At 51.8% G+C, this 13,288-nt stretch overlaps 1 protein-coding gene across 1 annotated transcript in view; it reads left to right on the top strand.

Moving 5' to 3' along the window:
* Nucleotides 1-11,718, top strand: part of EPAS1 (endothelial PAS domain protein 1) — a 91,172-nt gene extending 79,454 nt beyond the window's left edge. The window contains exons 8-16 of the mRNA XM_043918103.1: nucleotides 1,028-1,175; nucleotides 1,828-2,042; nucleotides 3,109-3,299; nucleotides 3,829-3,939; nucleotides 5,192-5,682; nucleotides 6,644-6,770; nucleotides 6,968-7,085; nucleotides 7,294-7,467; nucleotides 9,491-11,718. Of these exons, the coding sequence (XP_043774038.1) occupies nucleotides 1,028-1,175; nucleotides 1,828-2,042; nucleotides 3,109-3,299; nucleotides 3,829-3,939; nucleotides 5,192-5,682; nucleotides 6,644-6,770; nucleotides 6,968-7,085; nucleotides 7,294-7,467; nucleotides 9,491-9,642 (1,727 nt within the window). The 3' untranslated portion in view covers nucleotides 9,643-11,718. The remainder of the gene's footprint in view (nucleotides 1-1,027; nucleotides 1,176-1,827; nucleotides 2,043-3,108; nucleotides 3,300-3,828; nucleotides 3,940-5,191; nucleotides 5,683-6,643; nucleotides 6,771-6,967; nucleotides 7,086-7,293; nucleotides 7,468-9,490) is intronic.
* The last annotated feature ends 1,570 nt before the right edge of the window (nucleotides 11,719-13,288 follow it).

Genomic DNA, 13,288 nt, shown 5'->3' with positions numbered 1-13,288 from the left:
GTACCCCATTTTGCAGATGAATAAACCAAAACCAAGATTTCCTAATCCTGCTGGCATGCCTCTTCTTAGTTCTCTGTGATTTGGGGGTTTCTGAGCTGGGATTCAGAAGAATGAATTCCCAAGGAATGAAAGTAAGTGGGCAGTTCAGAAAACTATCAGAAATCCTAACATTAGTAAACTTTCATTTGAAGGGACTTGCTGATTCCTTTTTTAATGGGAACAGTTAGAGCATTCTAGACTGGGGAAGAGAACCATCTTGGGACGCAGGGTCCTTTCTCCAGTGTTTTATAGAGAAAAGCAAATGTTAAATGAACATTTAGAACATTCTGGGAGAGGAAAGAAGTCATATGCAGGTAGCCTAGCTGGGCAGCTGGGAGGCCAAGTGCAGAGGACTCTCAGGCTTTGAAGAGGCATTGTGTGGAGGTGGCTGGGCGCCCAGTACTGCCTCAGCCCCCAGTGGGAGCCTGGGAGGCTTCCTTCTGCCTTTGCTCTGGGTCCCAAACCTTCTGTGGCCCTAACGGTGGCAGGTCTGACCAATGACTTGAAACAATCTATCTGTTTTGTTTTGTTTTTTTTTAAACTGCCTTTATTCACAAGCAGATAGTTGATGGTGGGTCTGCTACCAGGGGCTGCCGAGAACAGGCACTCTGCACGCTGCCTGCAGGTTCCCCCCACCTGCAGTGTGGGGCAGAGGAGGCACTCCTGCACCCTGGGTGCATGCATGGATCTGGCTGGTGCCCTGTGGAGCGGCTTCCTCTTGACCTTGAGGGGAAAAAAGGGCAGGTACTATTCTTGGTTTCTGCTCCCAGCTGAGCCGGTGTGAGCTGACCTGTCAAGGGCTTGGCCATGGCCACTCCCTCACAGCCAGCCTAGGGACGTCAGCTATCCTCTCTGGACCACCTTCCCCATGGTCAACGTGAAGTGTTGGGCAACACGCTCTCAGCGCCCTTCCAGCTCATCCTCCTGCATCTTTCCCCGTGCACTGCCCTCACCTCCCTGACCTCAGGCCCCATTTCTCCTCCCCTAGTGTGCACCAAGGGTCAGGTGGTGAGCGGCCAGTACCGGATGCTTGCCAAGCATGGGGGCTACGTGTGGCTGGAGACACAGGGGACGGTGATCTACAACCCTCGCAACCTGCAGCCCCAGTGTATCATGTGTGTGAACTACGTCCTGAGGTGAGCGTGTGAGGGTTGGGGGACACAAGGCTGGGGGGCGGGGTGTTCCTGAGACTGACGATGCAACCCAGGGACACCAGGCCCCTCAGGACCCGGGCACCACATCTTAGAGTTCTTGACAGTGGGCACCCTGGGAACAATGGGACTTTGGGATTTCCCTTTGACAGCGCTTTTTCTGCCCCTTGCCTCTCGTCTGTCATCTGTCATGCCTCCACTCTATGTGGGGGAGGCAACTAGAACATAGATATCACCTAACCTGTTTTCTGAATGAGGATCAAGGGAAGAGAACTGCTCATACTTTTGGGGAGAAGATGTAACACCCTAGCTATGTAGAACTTGGGAAGACAGCTGGAGAAAGGCAGCACTGGGGTAAAACAAAAGCAGAAGCCTTCAAGTCTGTGCATACCACGCAGCCCACGTACAATATTAAAACAGCATCCAAGACAGATGCATATTGTGAGGCGCTCTTGGCATCACTAGGCTCCAGGACTCCAAACTACCACTGCGCAGTTCTTTACTAAATGCTAACACACTGTCCATCCCCATGGTTTTGTCTGAGAGGCTTAGCTGTCAGGGCTTCGGTGTGTCTGGGAGGGCAAAAGGGTTTTGATGGAAAATGTAGAGGGTCTGAAGCTCCCTCTCATCTCAACAGTGAAATTGAGAAGAATGACGTGGTGTTCTCCATGGACCAGACGGAGTCGCCGTTTAAGCCGCACCTCCTGACCATGAACAGCATCTTTGATAACAGCGGCAAGGTGGCTGTGTCTGAGAAGAGCAACTTCCTGTTTACCAAGCTGAAGGAGGAGCCCGAGGAGCTGGCCCAGCTGGCACCCACTGCGGGAGACACCATCATTTCTCTGGATTTCGGTGGGTGCATCTTAGCTAGGCTGGGGCCATCAGACCCTCTTGGGGATGAGGGGAGACCTCCCTGGCACAGATTTCCCTTAAGCAGAGCTGCCGTGTGCCTTCTCTGAGTCTTGCTAATCATCCATTAGTGTGGCCAGACCCTGTGCTGTGCATACACACTCACCATGGCTCAGGACTGCCCTATGTCTGACCTCTCAAGGCACTGATCCGGGTGGGGTCTGGTCGATTCTCCATCATGGGCAGTGGGAGTCTGAGACGAGAGGTCTCAGGGGTCTGCTCTGAGGCCCTGGGCATATTTTCGCAGAGTCGGCAGGTCTCCACCTTGAGAGACAGATTGCATGTTTAGGCAGAAGGCTGCTAGGTTGAAATAATGTTGGGAGAAATCATCCCAGAAACATGGATGGAGAAACAGATTCAGGCCCAGCAGTAAGTCCTTACATGCACGTCTTTAAACGTTTACCTGTCCCATGGGGATGCGAGTCCTGGTGGCCCCAGCAGGGTTTCCAGCTCTTGACCCTTGCTGTGTACCTGCAAAGCCCCTTCCTCCCCATGTGGCAACTGACCACCATCACCCCCAGCCTTACTGTGGCCACTCAAGGAATAGCTACAGCTCCCTGTGCTTGCTCTGAACTGGCTTGGCCCTGCTAGACGTGTTCTTGAGAAGCCACAGGGGAATCGTGACTGCAGAGAGTCACAAAGGGCAAACCTGGGCCAAGGAGTCATGCAGCGTCCCAGTTTTGTGGCAATAACGAGGTAACTTGCCCAGTTCTCATAACCTTCTCCTCTGCATTCTAGATGGCCCTCCAGGGAAGAGAGGCAACTGATACATTTAATCTCTGAAAGTTAGCGGCTCCAAGAGGATGTTCCCATTAAACAGAGTCTTTACACTGAAGCGGAGCCTGGGTTGAAGGCCTCTTTAACCCACCTAGCCTCAGTGAACCAGGGCCTAGCCCCAGGCATGCTGCAGACCCTTTTAGGAACTCTTGTGCATCCTTCGGGCTTCCTCGGTCCTGGGGCTGAGCCCAGTGTTTGTGGGTGCTAACCAAGCCAGGCCCTGTCTCCACAGGGACCCCGAACTTTGAGGAGTCCTCAGCCTATGGCAAGGCCATCCTGCCCCCAGGCCAGCAGTGGACTGGAGAGTTGAAGAGCCACAGCAGCCACAGCGAGGCCGGGAGCCTGCCCGCCTTCACCGTGCCCCAGGCGGCCGCCCTGGGGAACAGCACCCCCAGTGGCAGCAGCAGCAGCAGCTGCTCCACGGTGAGCCCCCCGCCTTGGGTTGAGGTCGTGGAGAAGGGGAGCTCCTCTGGCTGCTGCCGGATAGCTGAGTGGACAAACCAGGCCCCAGTACTGCCCTCCTCTTCCTCAGGTTTCCTGCAGACCCCGCGGGTGGCTGTGAGTCTTACCTGCCAACATATTAGAGGCTTGCTGTTGGCACTCACTCCACCCCCACCTACAGAAAAAGGTCCTTGAAGACAGGAGCTCAGTCACTCATAGCTGTGAGCCCTGAGCGCGGTCCCCATGCAGGACAGTAACCATCCTGCTGGGCGCAAAGGGCCTGGCCAGCCATGCCCCTGTCTGGCTTGTTCTTCAAAACAGCCTCATTTTATGGTGAGGAGACTGAGCTCAGAGAGGTTCACATAGCTCATGTGGAGTGGCCTGTCTACAAACCCTTGTTCCATGGAATGGAGTTGACTCTGTCCAGAGGTGTATTTCTCCTTCCACCTTGGACTCCTGGGGAAAGCAGTGCCATAGCCTTGACTTGGTCACCTTCCTTCCTGGCCCCTAGCCCAGTAGCCCTGGAGACTATTACACATCTCTAGATGACAATCTGAAGATTGAAGCAATCGAGAAGCTCTTTGCCATGGACACGGAGACGAAGGACCAGTGTGGCACCCAGGTACGTAGTCATGGAGAAGATCAGGATGGTGCGCCAGGCCTGCCAGCTGCTGGTGGTAAAGGCTTACGTCCATTCTTGCAGCCTTGGCCCTTTGTTGCAAAGACTGGTGGGAAAGCTTGGCCAATGCCCTAGTCCCTTAACTGGGTGACAGTGCAGGGAAATGGAGCCTCTGGTCATCTGCTTCTCCCACGTCAAATCCAGCTCTTTTTAACTCTCCATATATTTATGTCCTACTAACTTGGATATTTATTAGTGCTCAGAAAGTCAAAACCACAACTGAACCTTTCTTTAAGGAGCCCTGCATTTAAAAAGCATACCCAGATGTACAAGACTTTTCTAAGCACAGGGAACAATTCCCTTTACAAACATTTTCATTTTAGGATTCTTTGAAATAACTTACATTAAATGAATTTTAAAATGACATCTGACTGACAAATTTTTATTTACACTTAACGTTTCAGGAACATATTACATAAGGCTAAACAGTCTTGTAAAACCTGTGTAAACAGGGTAGGGTGTGGGTGGATGGGTAGGTGTATCACAAAACCTAAAGGAAATTTATTAATCCCTATTTGTCTTACTCTGGGTTATTCATCCAAATTTCTGCCTTGCCTCCTCAGTTTGTGTCTTCATTCTGCAATCTTTCCCTACTTCAACACTGCACTTTCTTCTCTGAACTCCTCTAAGATTTATCCCTTGAAAAGAGAACGTGTACAACTGGATGCTGCTTCTCTTCAACTGTTTCATGTAGTTGTAACCTTTAACAAGCTACCTGCCCCCAGTGAGGGCTGAAATGTTTGTTTTGCTGCATCTGCTTATGAGAATTCCCTATGGTGCCCATACTGGGAACCTGAGGGGCCATCTCTGAGTCCTTGTTGATCTGAATGAAGGTCCCACAGAGAGCACTGGGCCACGGTTACCCTACGAGTTGTCCACAGATACAGGGAGAGGAGGACAGAGCTGCCCTTGGCCCCCAGGAGCCATCGTGCTCATCAGAGTAGGCAGTGGGGTGTGTGGAAGAATGACTGCATGGAAGGAGACACAGGAAGGCTGGAAGCACTTGTCAGAAGACCTTCCACACTTTGTGGACACATCTGTGTTTTCCTCTCGTGGGCCCTCCAGAGCTTAGCACTGTCAGGCTGTGCAGGAGGAATGCCCCGGGCAGGGGTGGCAGAACGAGGGGCTGAGATGAGACAGTGTCCCTGAGGCAGCGCCCACAGCTCAACTGCTTTGCCCCTGTTCTGTCTTCTAGACTGACTTTAACGAGCTGGACTTGGAGACCCTGGCGCCTTACATCCCCATGGACGGAGAGGACTTCCAGCTCAGCCCCATCTGTCCTGAGGAGAGCCTCCTGCCGGAGACCCCCCAGTCGACCCCCCAGCACTGCTTCAGCACCATGTCAAACATCTTCCAGCCGCTGGCTCCGATGGCCTCTCACAGCACCTTCCTCCTGGACAAGTATCAGCAGCAGCTGGAAAGCAAGAAGACGGAACCTGAGCAGCGGCGTGTGTCCTTCGCCTTCTTTGACGGTGGGAGCAAGGTGTCCCTGCTGCAGTGCTGTGGCCAGACCTGCACCCCTCTCTCCTCCATGGGAGGCATATCCAACACACAGTGGCCCCCTGACCCACCATTACAGTTGGGGCCCATGAAGTGGCCTGGTGAAGATCAGCACGCAGAGGCCTTGGGGGCAGCACCCTTGGGGCCTCCCATTGCCACACCCCATCTCGCCATGTTCAAGAAGAGGTCAGTGACAGAGACCCTGGGCTGCTTCAGCTAAGGCTGTGCTGTACGGGGGAGGAGGTACAGACAGGTGCCCACTAGAGGCAGGTATGGGGCTCCAAAAGGCCCCTTGCCCCATCACCAGTTTCCATTCGACAGAGATCTGATATACCGCTTAGCCCTTCTCTAAACTCTGAGAGATTGGGCTTTAGGGGACTGGCCCTAAGATATGTGAGGCCTCGAGTGGGACACGTTTTATCAGAGCTGGAAGAGACCAAGAGAGGCCTGCAGACAGGGAAAGGGAAAGAAGTGGCTTCCTGAACTACCCCTTAGAGTGCCTTTTTCATTATCTGAGCCGCAGACCACCCACACACACAACATGGAGGGCCATTTCCTCAGTTCAAGGGTGGAAGTCTAGTTGAAAAAAGTGAAACGATGCCCCTGACTTCGGCTGCCAGAGTCCAGCATCGCCCTCCCCGTCCTGCCTCCTCCCAGCATCTGCCTGTACCCACCACCCCTACAAGGCCCCTCCAACCCCTGGGAGCTCCCCTGGCTGTGACATGGGTGGAATAGACTTCAAGTTCCCAGGGCCCATTGGTTAGGCTTCCCTGAGGCCCTTGCCTTTTACAGGGCATCCTCCCTTGTCCCTGGTGGGGAGCAGAGCAGGGCAGATGGGGCAGAAGCGGCCCTCGCAAAGACGGCTGTCACCGAGCTGGGCAGCCACAAGCCAGGCCAGGACCAAAGGCCACCGGGGGCCAGTCAGGAGATGGGCACGTGTGGAGGGAGGTGCAGACAACTGGACCACCAGTGTCCACCAGGCAGACGACACTGAGGAAGGGGAGAGCCCCAGCCCAGGCCCTCTTGCCCTCCTCCCGGACTCTGCCTTGGGGCTCCAGAGCCACCGCTGGCAGGATCCTCCTCCTGGGAGGACCCTGGGCACATGGCGCCCCAGACTCTCTCACGCCCACTCTCTCCGGCTTGGCAGGTCTGCCAAGGGCTTCGGGCCTCAGGGTCCAGATGTGATGAGCCCGGCCATGATTGCCCTCTCCAACAAGCTGAAGCTGAAGCGACAGCTGGAGCATGAGGAGCAAGCCTTCCAGGACATGAGTGGGGTAAGCCATCTCCTGGGGGCATTGCCGCAGGTTCCCTCCACAGCCCTGGGGAAGGCTCGGTGGGAGCCGGAGCTGAATGGAGAGAACCCAGGCTGACAGGGAGGGTCTCTCACAGCGAGCAGGGCCCACCTCACCCCAGCGCAGTTTGGGACTGGGTTCTCTGGCCTCTCCCTCTACGTCTGCGCTTCCACATGCAGGGGGATCCGCCAGGCGGCAGCACCTCACATTTGATGTGGAAAAGGATGAAGAGTCTCAGGGGTGGTGGGACCTGCTCTTTGATGCCGGACAAGCTGCCAAATGCAAACGTCCCTAATGGTGAGTGCAGTCCTGGGCCGTGGCGGGGTGGGGTTGGGAGGGGGCATTTGCCACTGGAGCTAGGGTTTTAGCTCCGGGCCCACCCTAGTTCCTGTCTCTCACCACCTGAGGGTGACATTGTCAGAAATCTCTGGGCTTCTCCCGTGGAGGAAGAGGGATGCCGGGGGTGTCACAGTCTGTCCCCTCACTCTGACATTGACCTTTTCAGATGAGTTCATCCAGAATCCCGTGAGGGGCAGGAGCCAGCCCCTGAGACACTTACCACCACCACAGCCTCCGTCTGCCCCTAGCCCGGGGGAGCCCACCAAGAGTGGGTTCCCCCCGCAGTGTTACGCCCCCCAGTACCAGGACTACAGCCTACCAGTGGCTCACAAGATGTCAGGTGGGTGCACTCAGGACCAGGACTGCTGTGCCAGGGCCTGGGGGCTGTGGGAGTGTGGGAGCCAGGGGTGGAGAAGGTGGCAGGTCTCAGCACAAGGATGAACTTGCTCATGCAAGGCAGCTGCCTTGAGGGGGTGAGCCCTCCTCTCCCCGGGGGACCACAGCAGACTGGAAGGCAACCTGTGCACAGAGCTGTAGGAGCCCTCCAGTGACTAGGTGACATTCAGGGCCATACCACTGTCGGAGCCCCAGAGCCTGTGCCTTTTGCTCAGTTCTTCACGTTACTGTAATGCCTGATGCAGTGACCTGCTGGGGCATCATGCTGAGATGAGGACGCACTGCTGGGAGGACGGCCAGGCTTGCCCTTGGAGGGGTCCCTCTGCTGGACCTTGCTTTCTGGGAGGACTGGCCACCTGATGCCTCCCTCTTACCCCCTTATTCTTTCAGCATCCTATGAAATATATTGTTACGAAGAGGTTGCTATGTAAACAGGAACATAATTCATACTTTGGGTGACACATACCAAACTCCTGCCCTAAAAGAGGGTCATTTCTTCAGCACTATGGTTTGGGACAGACCGCTGTTCAGTGTTTCAGAGTCCAGGCTTTAGAGTCACAAGATAGTCCTGGGCTTACATTCCAGCTTTGCTCCTTACCTACCTTAGGTTGGAGTAGCAGCCCACACATTTAATTTAGAGGCTTGCGTGCAAAGTGGGGGCTTCCTTGGTGGCTCTGCGGGTAAAGAATCCACCTGCTAATGCAGGAGACTCGGGTTCGATCCCTGGGTCAGGAAGATCCCCTGAAGAAGGGAATGTCAAACTACTCCAGTATTCTTGCCTGGGAAATCCCATGGACAGAGGAGCCTGGTGGGCTACAATCCATGGGTTTGCAAAGACTGACCATGCCCACACCTGTGCAAAGTGTATATGTTTGTGTATATGTTTGCATGAAATGGTAGTCAGCATTATTATCCCTGCTGTGAACCCATGAGTTTCCTTGAATAGAAACTCATTCTTTTCAGGGGAAAATAATTTTTTAAATTTAGGTCAGTTCTGAGAGTGAGTAAAAGAAGAGGGGATTAGAAAAGGATGATGAGCAAGTACCCCTTTATACTGTGGGGCTGCAGACAGCCATGAGACACAGCCAGTCCACAGGAGAGCAAGGATGAGTGGGGGAGGCAGGCATGGACCCTAGGAGGTGGCTAAGATACGGGCTGAAGGGAGAGAGGGCCCGGGGCTGAGATGCTTCACGTAAGTCAGGAAGGGAAGCAGGGACTCACATCACTGGGGCTGGTGAAGGGCTTCTGGGTCTGCCTCCAGGCACCCAGGCCCTCTCTTCCCGGAAGGTGGGAGGTGGGGGTTGAGCTGGGAATGTCCCTTTATCTTCCTTCTCAGCAGGAGAGCAGCAGCCAAGGGTGGGGATCCTGAAACTGGAAGTCAGGCCTTTGAAGGACCCGTGGGGGTGTGTGTGCGCGCGCAAGCATGTATGTATGTACGTGTCCATGTGCTTGTGGCATTTGTGTATGATGTGAGTGCGTGTAAATGTGTGTGCAGGTGTGTACAGGCACCAACTGGTTCAGAACTCCATCTCTCTGCTCGGCCTTCCCTCCAGCTGCCAGGGCACAGGGGGCAGGGCTCAGTCAGCAGCTCCGCGCCTTGCCCAGGCACTGGCTCACGCCTCCACCTCCCAGGCCAGGAAGCCTTCGTGGGGACTCCTTCCACCCACCCTCCCCGTCCTCTCTGCACTGCGCACTCTGTCCCCACCTTGGGTCTCAGCCCCTCACCTGATGAGAGAGGTGAACATGCTGTCTGCTGGGTCCCTGCTCCGAGCACAGGGTAGGTCACTAGGGAAAGACAACCCTGAAGAGTGAAATAAGGGCTGCCCCACTGTGCCCCGGAGTCATGGAAACTGGAAGTGCCTCTTGCTCTGCGAACCCACTGCATCCCTGCTAGCCTTTTAAGGAACAGACGCTCCCCCCACGGTTGACTCAGGGTTTTTAAATGACAGCACTAACTCTCTATTCAGGCATGGCAAGCCGGCTGCTCGGACCCTCGTTTGAGCCCTACCTGCTGCCGGAACTGACCAGATATGACTGTGAGGTGAACGTTCCTGTTCCGGGAACCTCCACGCTCCTCCAAGGAGGGGATCTCCTCCGAGCCCTGGACCAGGCCACCTGAGCCGGGGCCGCCCACCGACAGGCACCCTTCCCACGCCGTCCCACCAGCTTCACGTTCTCCGTCTGTTTTTTGCAACTAGGTATTTCTAACACCACCACACTTTTTACAAGATATACTTACCTGGCAAACTTGTCCAGGTCACTGAGTAGTGGCCTTTTTCTGAAGATGCTCACTTTATTATCCATATTTTTAAAATATAATTGTTTTACCTGCTATGTTTTGCTCTGTCAATGGAAATGTTCTTAAATTTTATAAGATTTTTCTTTCCCCAAATTCTAATTTATAATATTCATGGGTCTGTCTCTCACAAACACAAACAATATTCATATTAACAAGTTTGGTGTGTTTGTTCTCCTTTCGGGAAAGCTTTGGCTTCATTTAACTAAAAAAGATTTTGTTGTTGTTGCCAAAGAGAAACAAAATAATCTTGCTTTCTAAGCTTGATTTTTGGCCTCTATCTCTCAGCCCTCCTTTCTTTTTTAAGACTAATCACTGTATTGTAAATTTCCATCTTTTTTTTTTTTTTAAAGCCAACTCTTTGCTCTAATTTTGATATGACTTTTGGGGGTAAAAAAAGAAATGTGAAGGGTAAACTCCATTGTGTGTGGTTATCTATGAAAGTTGCACAGTATGGCTTTTCTTAAACTGGTGTTTTTCCCCTGCATTTGGTGGATTTTTTTTTAATTATTATTATTCAAAAGCATAACTGAGTTTTTTAAGAAAGAAAATTTATATCTGGGTTAAGTGTTTATCATATATATGGGTACTTTGTAATATCAGAAACGGAAATGGAATCCTGCTCACAAAATCACTTTAAAATCTTTTTTTAAGCTGTTGATCTTTTTCCTGATGTTGCTGACACTGCAGAATTGTACAGAACTCCCACGGGCCTGTACTAACCTTGCTCAAGGTCTCTCTCTGTTGGCTTTTTGCTTTCGGGATATGCCATAGGCGTGACAAATAATCCAGAAAGTGGAATCATTAAGTGGGAGCATTGCGAGCTGTCTTCTCCTCATGTTCTATATGTATTTTGTATGTATGTATGTATGTATTATTATTACTGCCAAGAGGGTCTGATGGCACGTCAGGGGTGGGGGTGGGATGATCTAAGGGAGGGGAAGTGCTTTAACTCTTCTTAAGATTTTGTTGCCAGCCCTTCAAGTGCACTGAGCTATGTGACTCTAGTGGTCTCTCATGTGGCACATTTGGATACTTCCAGAACTACCATGAGGTGGTTTAGATGGGAATTCATGAAACGGTGCAGATTCAGAAATAGTATAGTGATCCAGTGCACGTCCAGCTCACCACCTTGGAGCCCATGGAGTTGAACCGGGGGTGGGGTGAAGGTGCAGAAAGGGGGCCCTTGGTCCTGACCAGCCTCATCCTCATGCCCCTTCCCCATGGGGCTAGGCCCTCAGATCACCCTGCAATATCAGGGTGCAGCAAGCAGACCTCCGGGGATGGCCCCTGGGCCTCCTTGAAGTCTGTCTGTTCCCAGAAGTGACATATATAGGTAGGAAGCACTGAAAACAGTCTCCTAAAAGTGCCTTGTAACTCACCAGGTAAGAGGGACAGTATCACTTGTTTTCAAAATACTAGCCACATGGAACTTTTCCATCATGGGTACAACGACGAAGTTTCTAGAAACACACAAAGCAAAACACAGCAAATCGAGAATCTGGTAAGCTGGATGAGCTTATTGCCCAAAACAAAATAATATTTAAGTTTCAAAAGAAAAATTATCTAGTCACTGTGTTGCCCAAATTGTACTTTAGCACCGCAGCCCTGCCTCACGCACAGTGGGCTGCACAACCTGAAGGGCTACTGACGTGTAAGCGCTGGTGTTTGATTTTCTGTGTTTGCCTCAGCATTAAGGGCATTTTACCCTTGCAGTTTTACTAAAACACTCTGAAAAATATTCCAAGCTTCATATTAACCTTATCTATCAACATAATGATTTCGTGAACATTATTATTTTGTCAAATTCCTACTGACAACGTTATTACTATATGGGAGCTTAACTTTATAAGGAAATGTATTTTGACACTGATATCTTATTAAAGTATTCTGATCCTACCACTGCTGGTGGCTCTTGTTTCTGGTGGATTGATCATGGGCTACACCGATATAAAGTGAACTATTGAGTAGTTTACAGAAAAGGAACATGGGCACTGATCTTTGTGAGACAACTGACAGGAAGCTGGATGAAGAAAAAAAGGCTATTATTAAACCTTTCCAACTATCTAAGACCAGGAAGCCATGCTACATCGTCCATACTTCTGCAGGTGTCGTTCTGTCTGCCACAGGCCTCTTTTTCTGTATTCTGGAAGGGCACCAAGAAAAGAAGTCATGGTCCCTGGCTTCAGAAATTTATGGGAAGGATTTTGAGAAATAAAAAATTTTTAAATGCAGGTGGCTTAGGAGTAGGTGGGCTTCCGTGCTAAAGAATCTGCCTGCAATGCAGGAGACCTGGGTTTGATCCCTGGGTTAAGAAGATCCCCTGGAGGAGAAAATGACAATCCACTCCATTGTTCCTGCCTGGAAAATCCCACAGACAGAGGAGCCTGGCGGGCTACAGTCTGCACACAGTCATTTCAGTTGTGTCCGACTGTTTGCAACCCTATGGACTATAGCCCACCAGGCTCCTCTGTCCATGGGATTCTCCAGGCAAGAATACTGGAGTGGGTTGCCATTTCCTACTCCAAGGGATCTTCCCAACCCAGAGATCTAACCTGCATCTCTTATGTCTCTCATATCTCTTATGCATTGGCAGGTGGGTTCTTTACCACTATGGGGTCACAGAGACACAACTGAGCGACCAACACTTACGAGCAGGTGTGTGCGTACATGGCCAGGTGTTCAGGGGCAGCAGCCTGCAAGAATTAACAATAGATCAGCCACTGGGGTTCCTCCTGACTCTAGATACATTCTCCTCCAGGCATGCAAAACTCACCTTCCCAGAGCTTACCTTGCCTAACAGCCTCCAGATGAGAAGTCCCTCTTTTGAGGGCTAGGGACACGCAGACCCAAAGCTGAGGAAGGAGGCAGCCCCACTTGGTGAAGAAGGGCCAGCCGTGGCTCCCTGTGATCCGAGTAGGGCAGAATTTACCCTCTCCTGAAGCATGGTCTCTAATGAAGATTTCAAACTGGAGTTGAGGGGTCAAGTGTGGGTTTCCCTAGAGACACCCCACAGGCCCATTTCCTTCATAACATACAAGATTCAACCCTCTGTAGCCCTGTTCTCCTCAGTCCCTGCCCACCCTCTGCTTTATATGAGAAAGAACTTTAAAAAATTTTTATTCTTTTTGGCCACACTGCATGACACATAGGATCTTAGTTTCCCAACCACGGACTGAACCCATGCCTCCAGAACTGGAAGCACAGAATCTTTTTTTTTTTTTTTTGGCGGGGCTGCAGGGAGCACAGAGTCTCAACCACTGGACTGCTAGGAAAGTCCCCCAAAAAACTTCTGTCAGGAGGCCTGCAGGTTAACCAGGTTCTTCCTGTCTTGAGACAGGGGTATCCCCAGTAAGACAGCAGTACTGGATGTACTAGTCCCAGATGGACTCAAGGTGCTAAAATAGGCCTGGAAATGATGTAGCCCAAACTTGTCATCTATTTTTTGCAACCTCTTCATTCTAGAGAT

The sequence above is a fragment of the Cervus elaphus genome, chromosome 11, assembly GCF_910594005.1.
Source record: "Cervus elaphus chromosome 11, mCerEla1.1, whole genome shotgun sequence".
In the NCBI taxonomy this organism is placed as follows: domain Eukaryota; kingdom Metazoa; phylum Chordata; class Mammalia; order Artiodactyla; family Cervidae; genus Cervus; species Cervus elaphus.
This window is presented reverse-complemented; position numbering and strand designations above follow the sequence as displayed.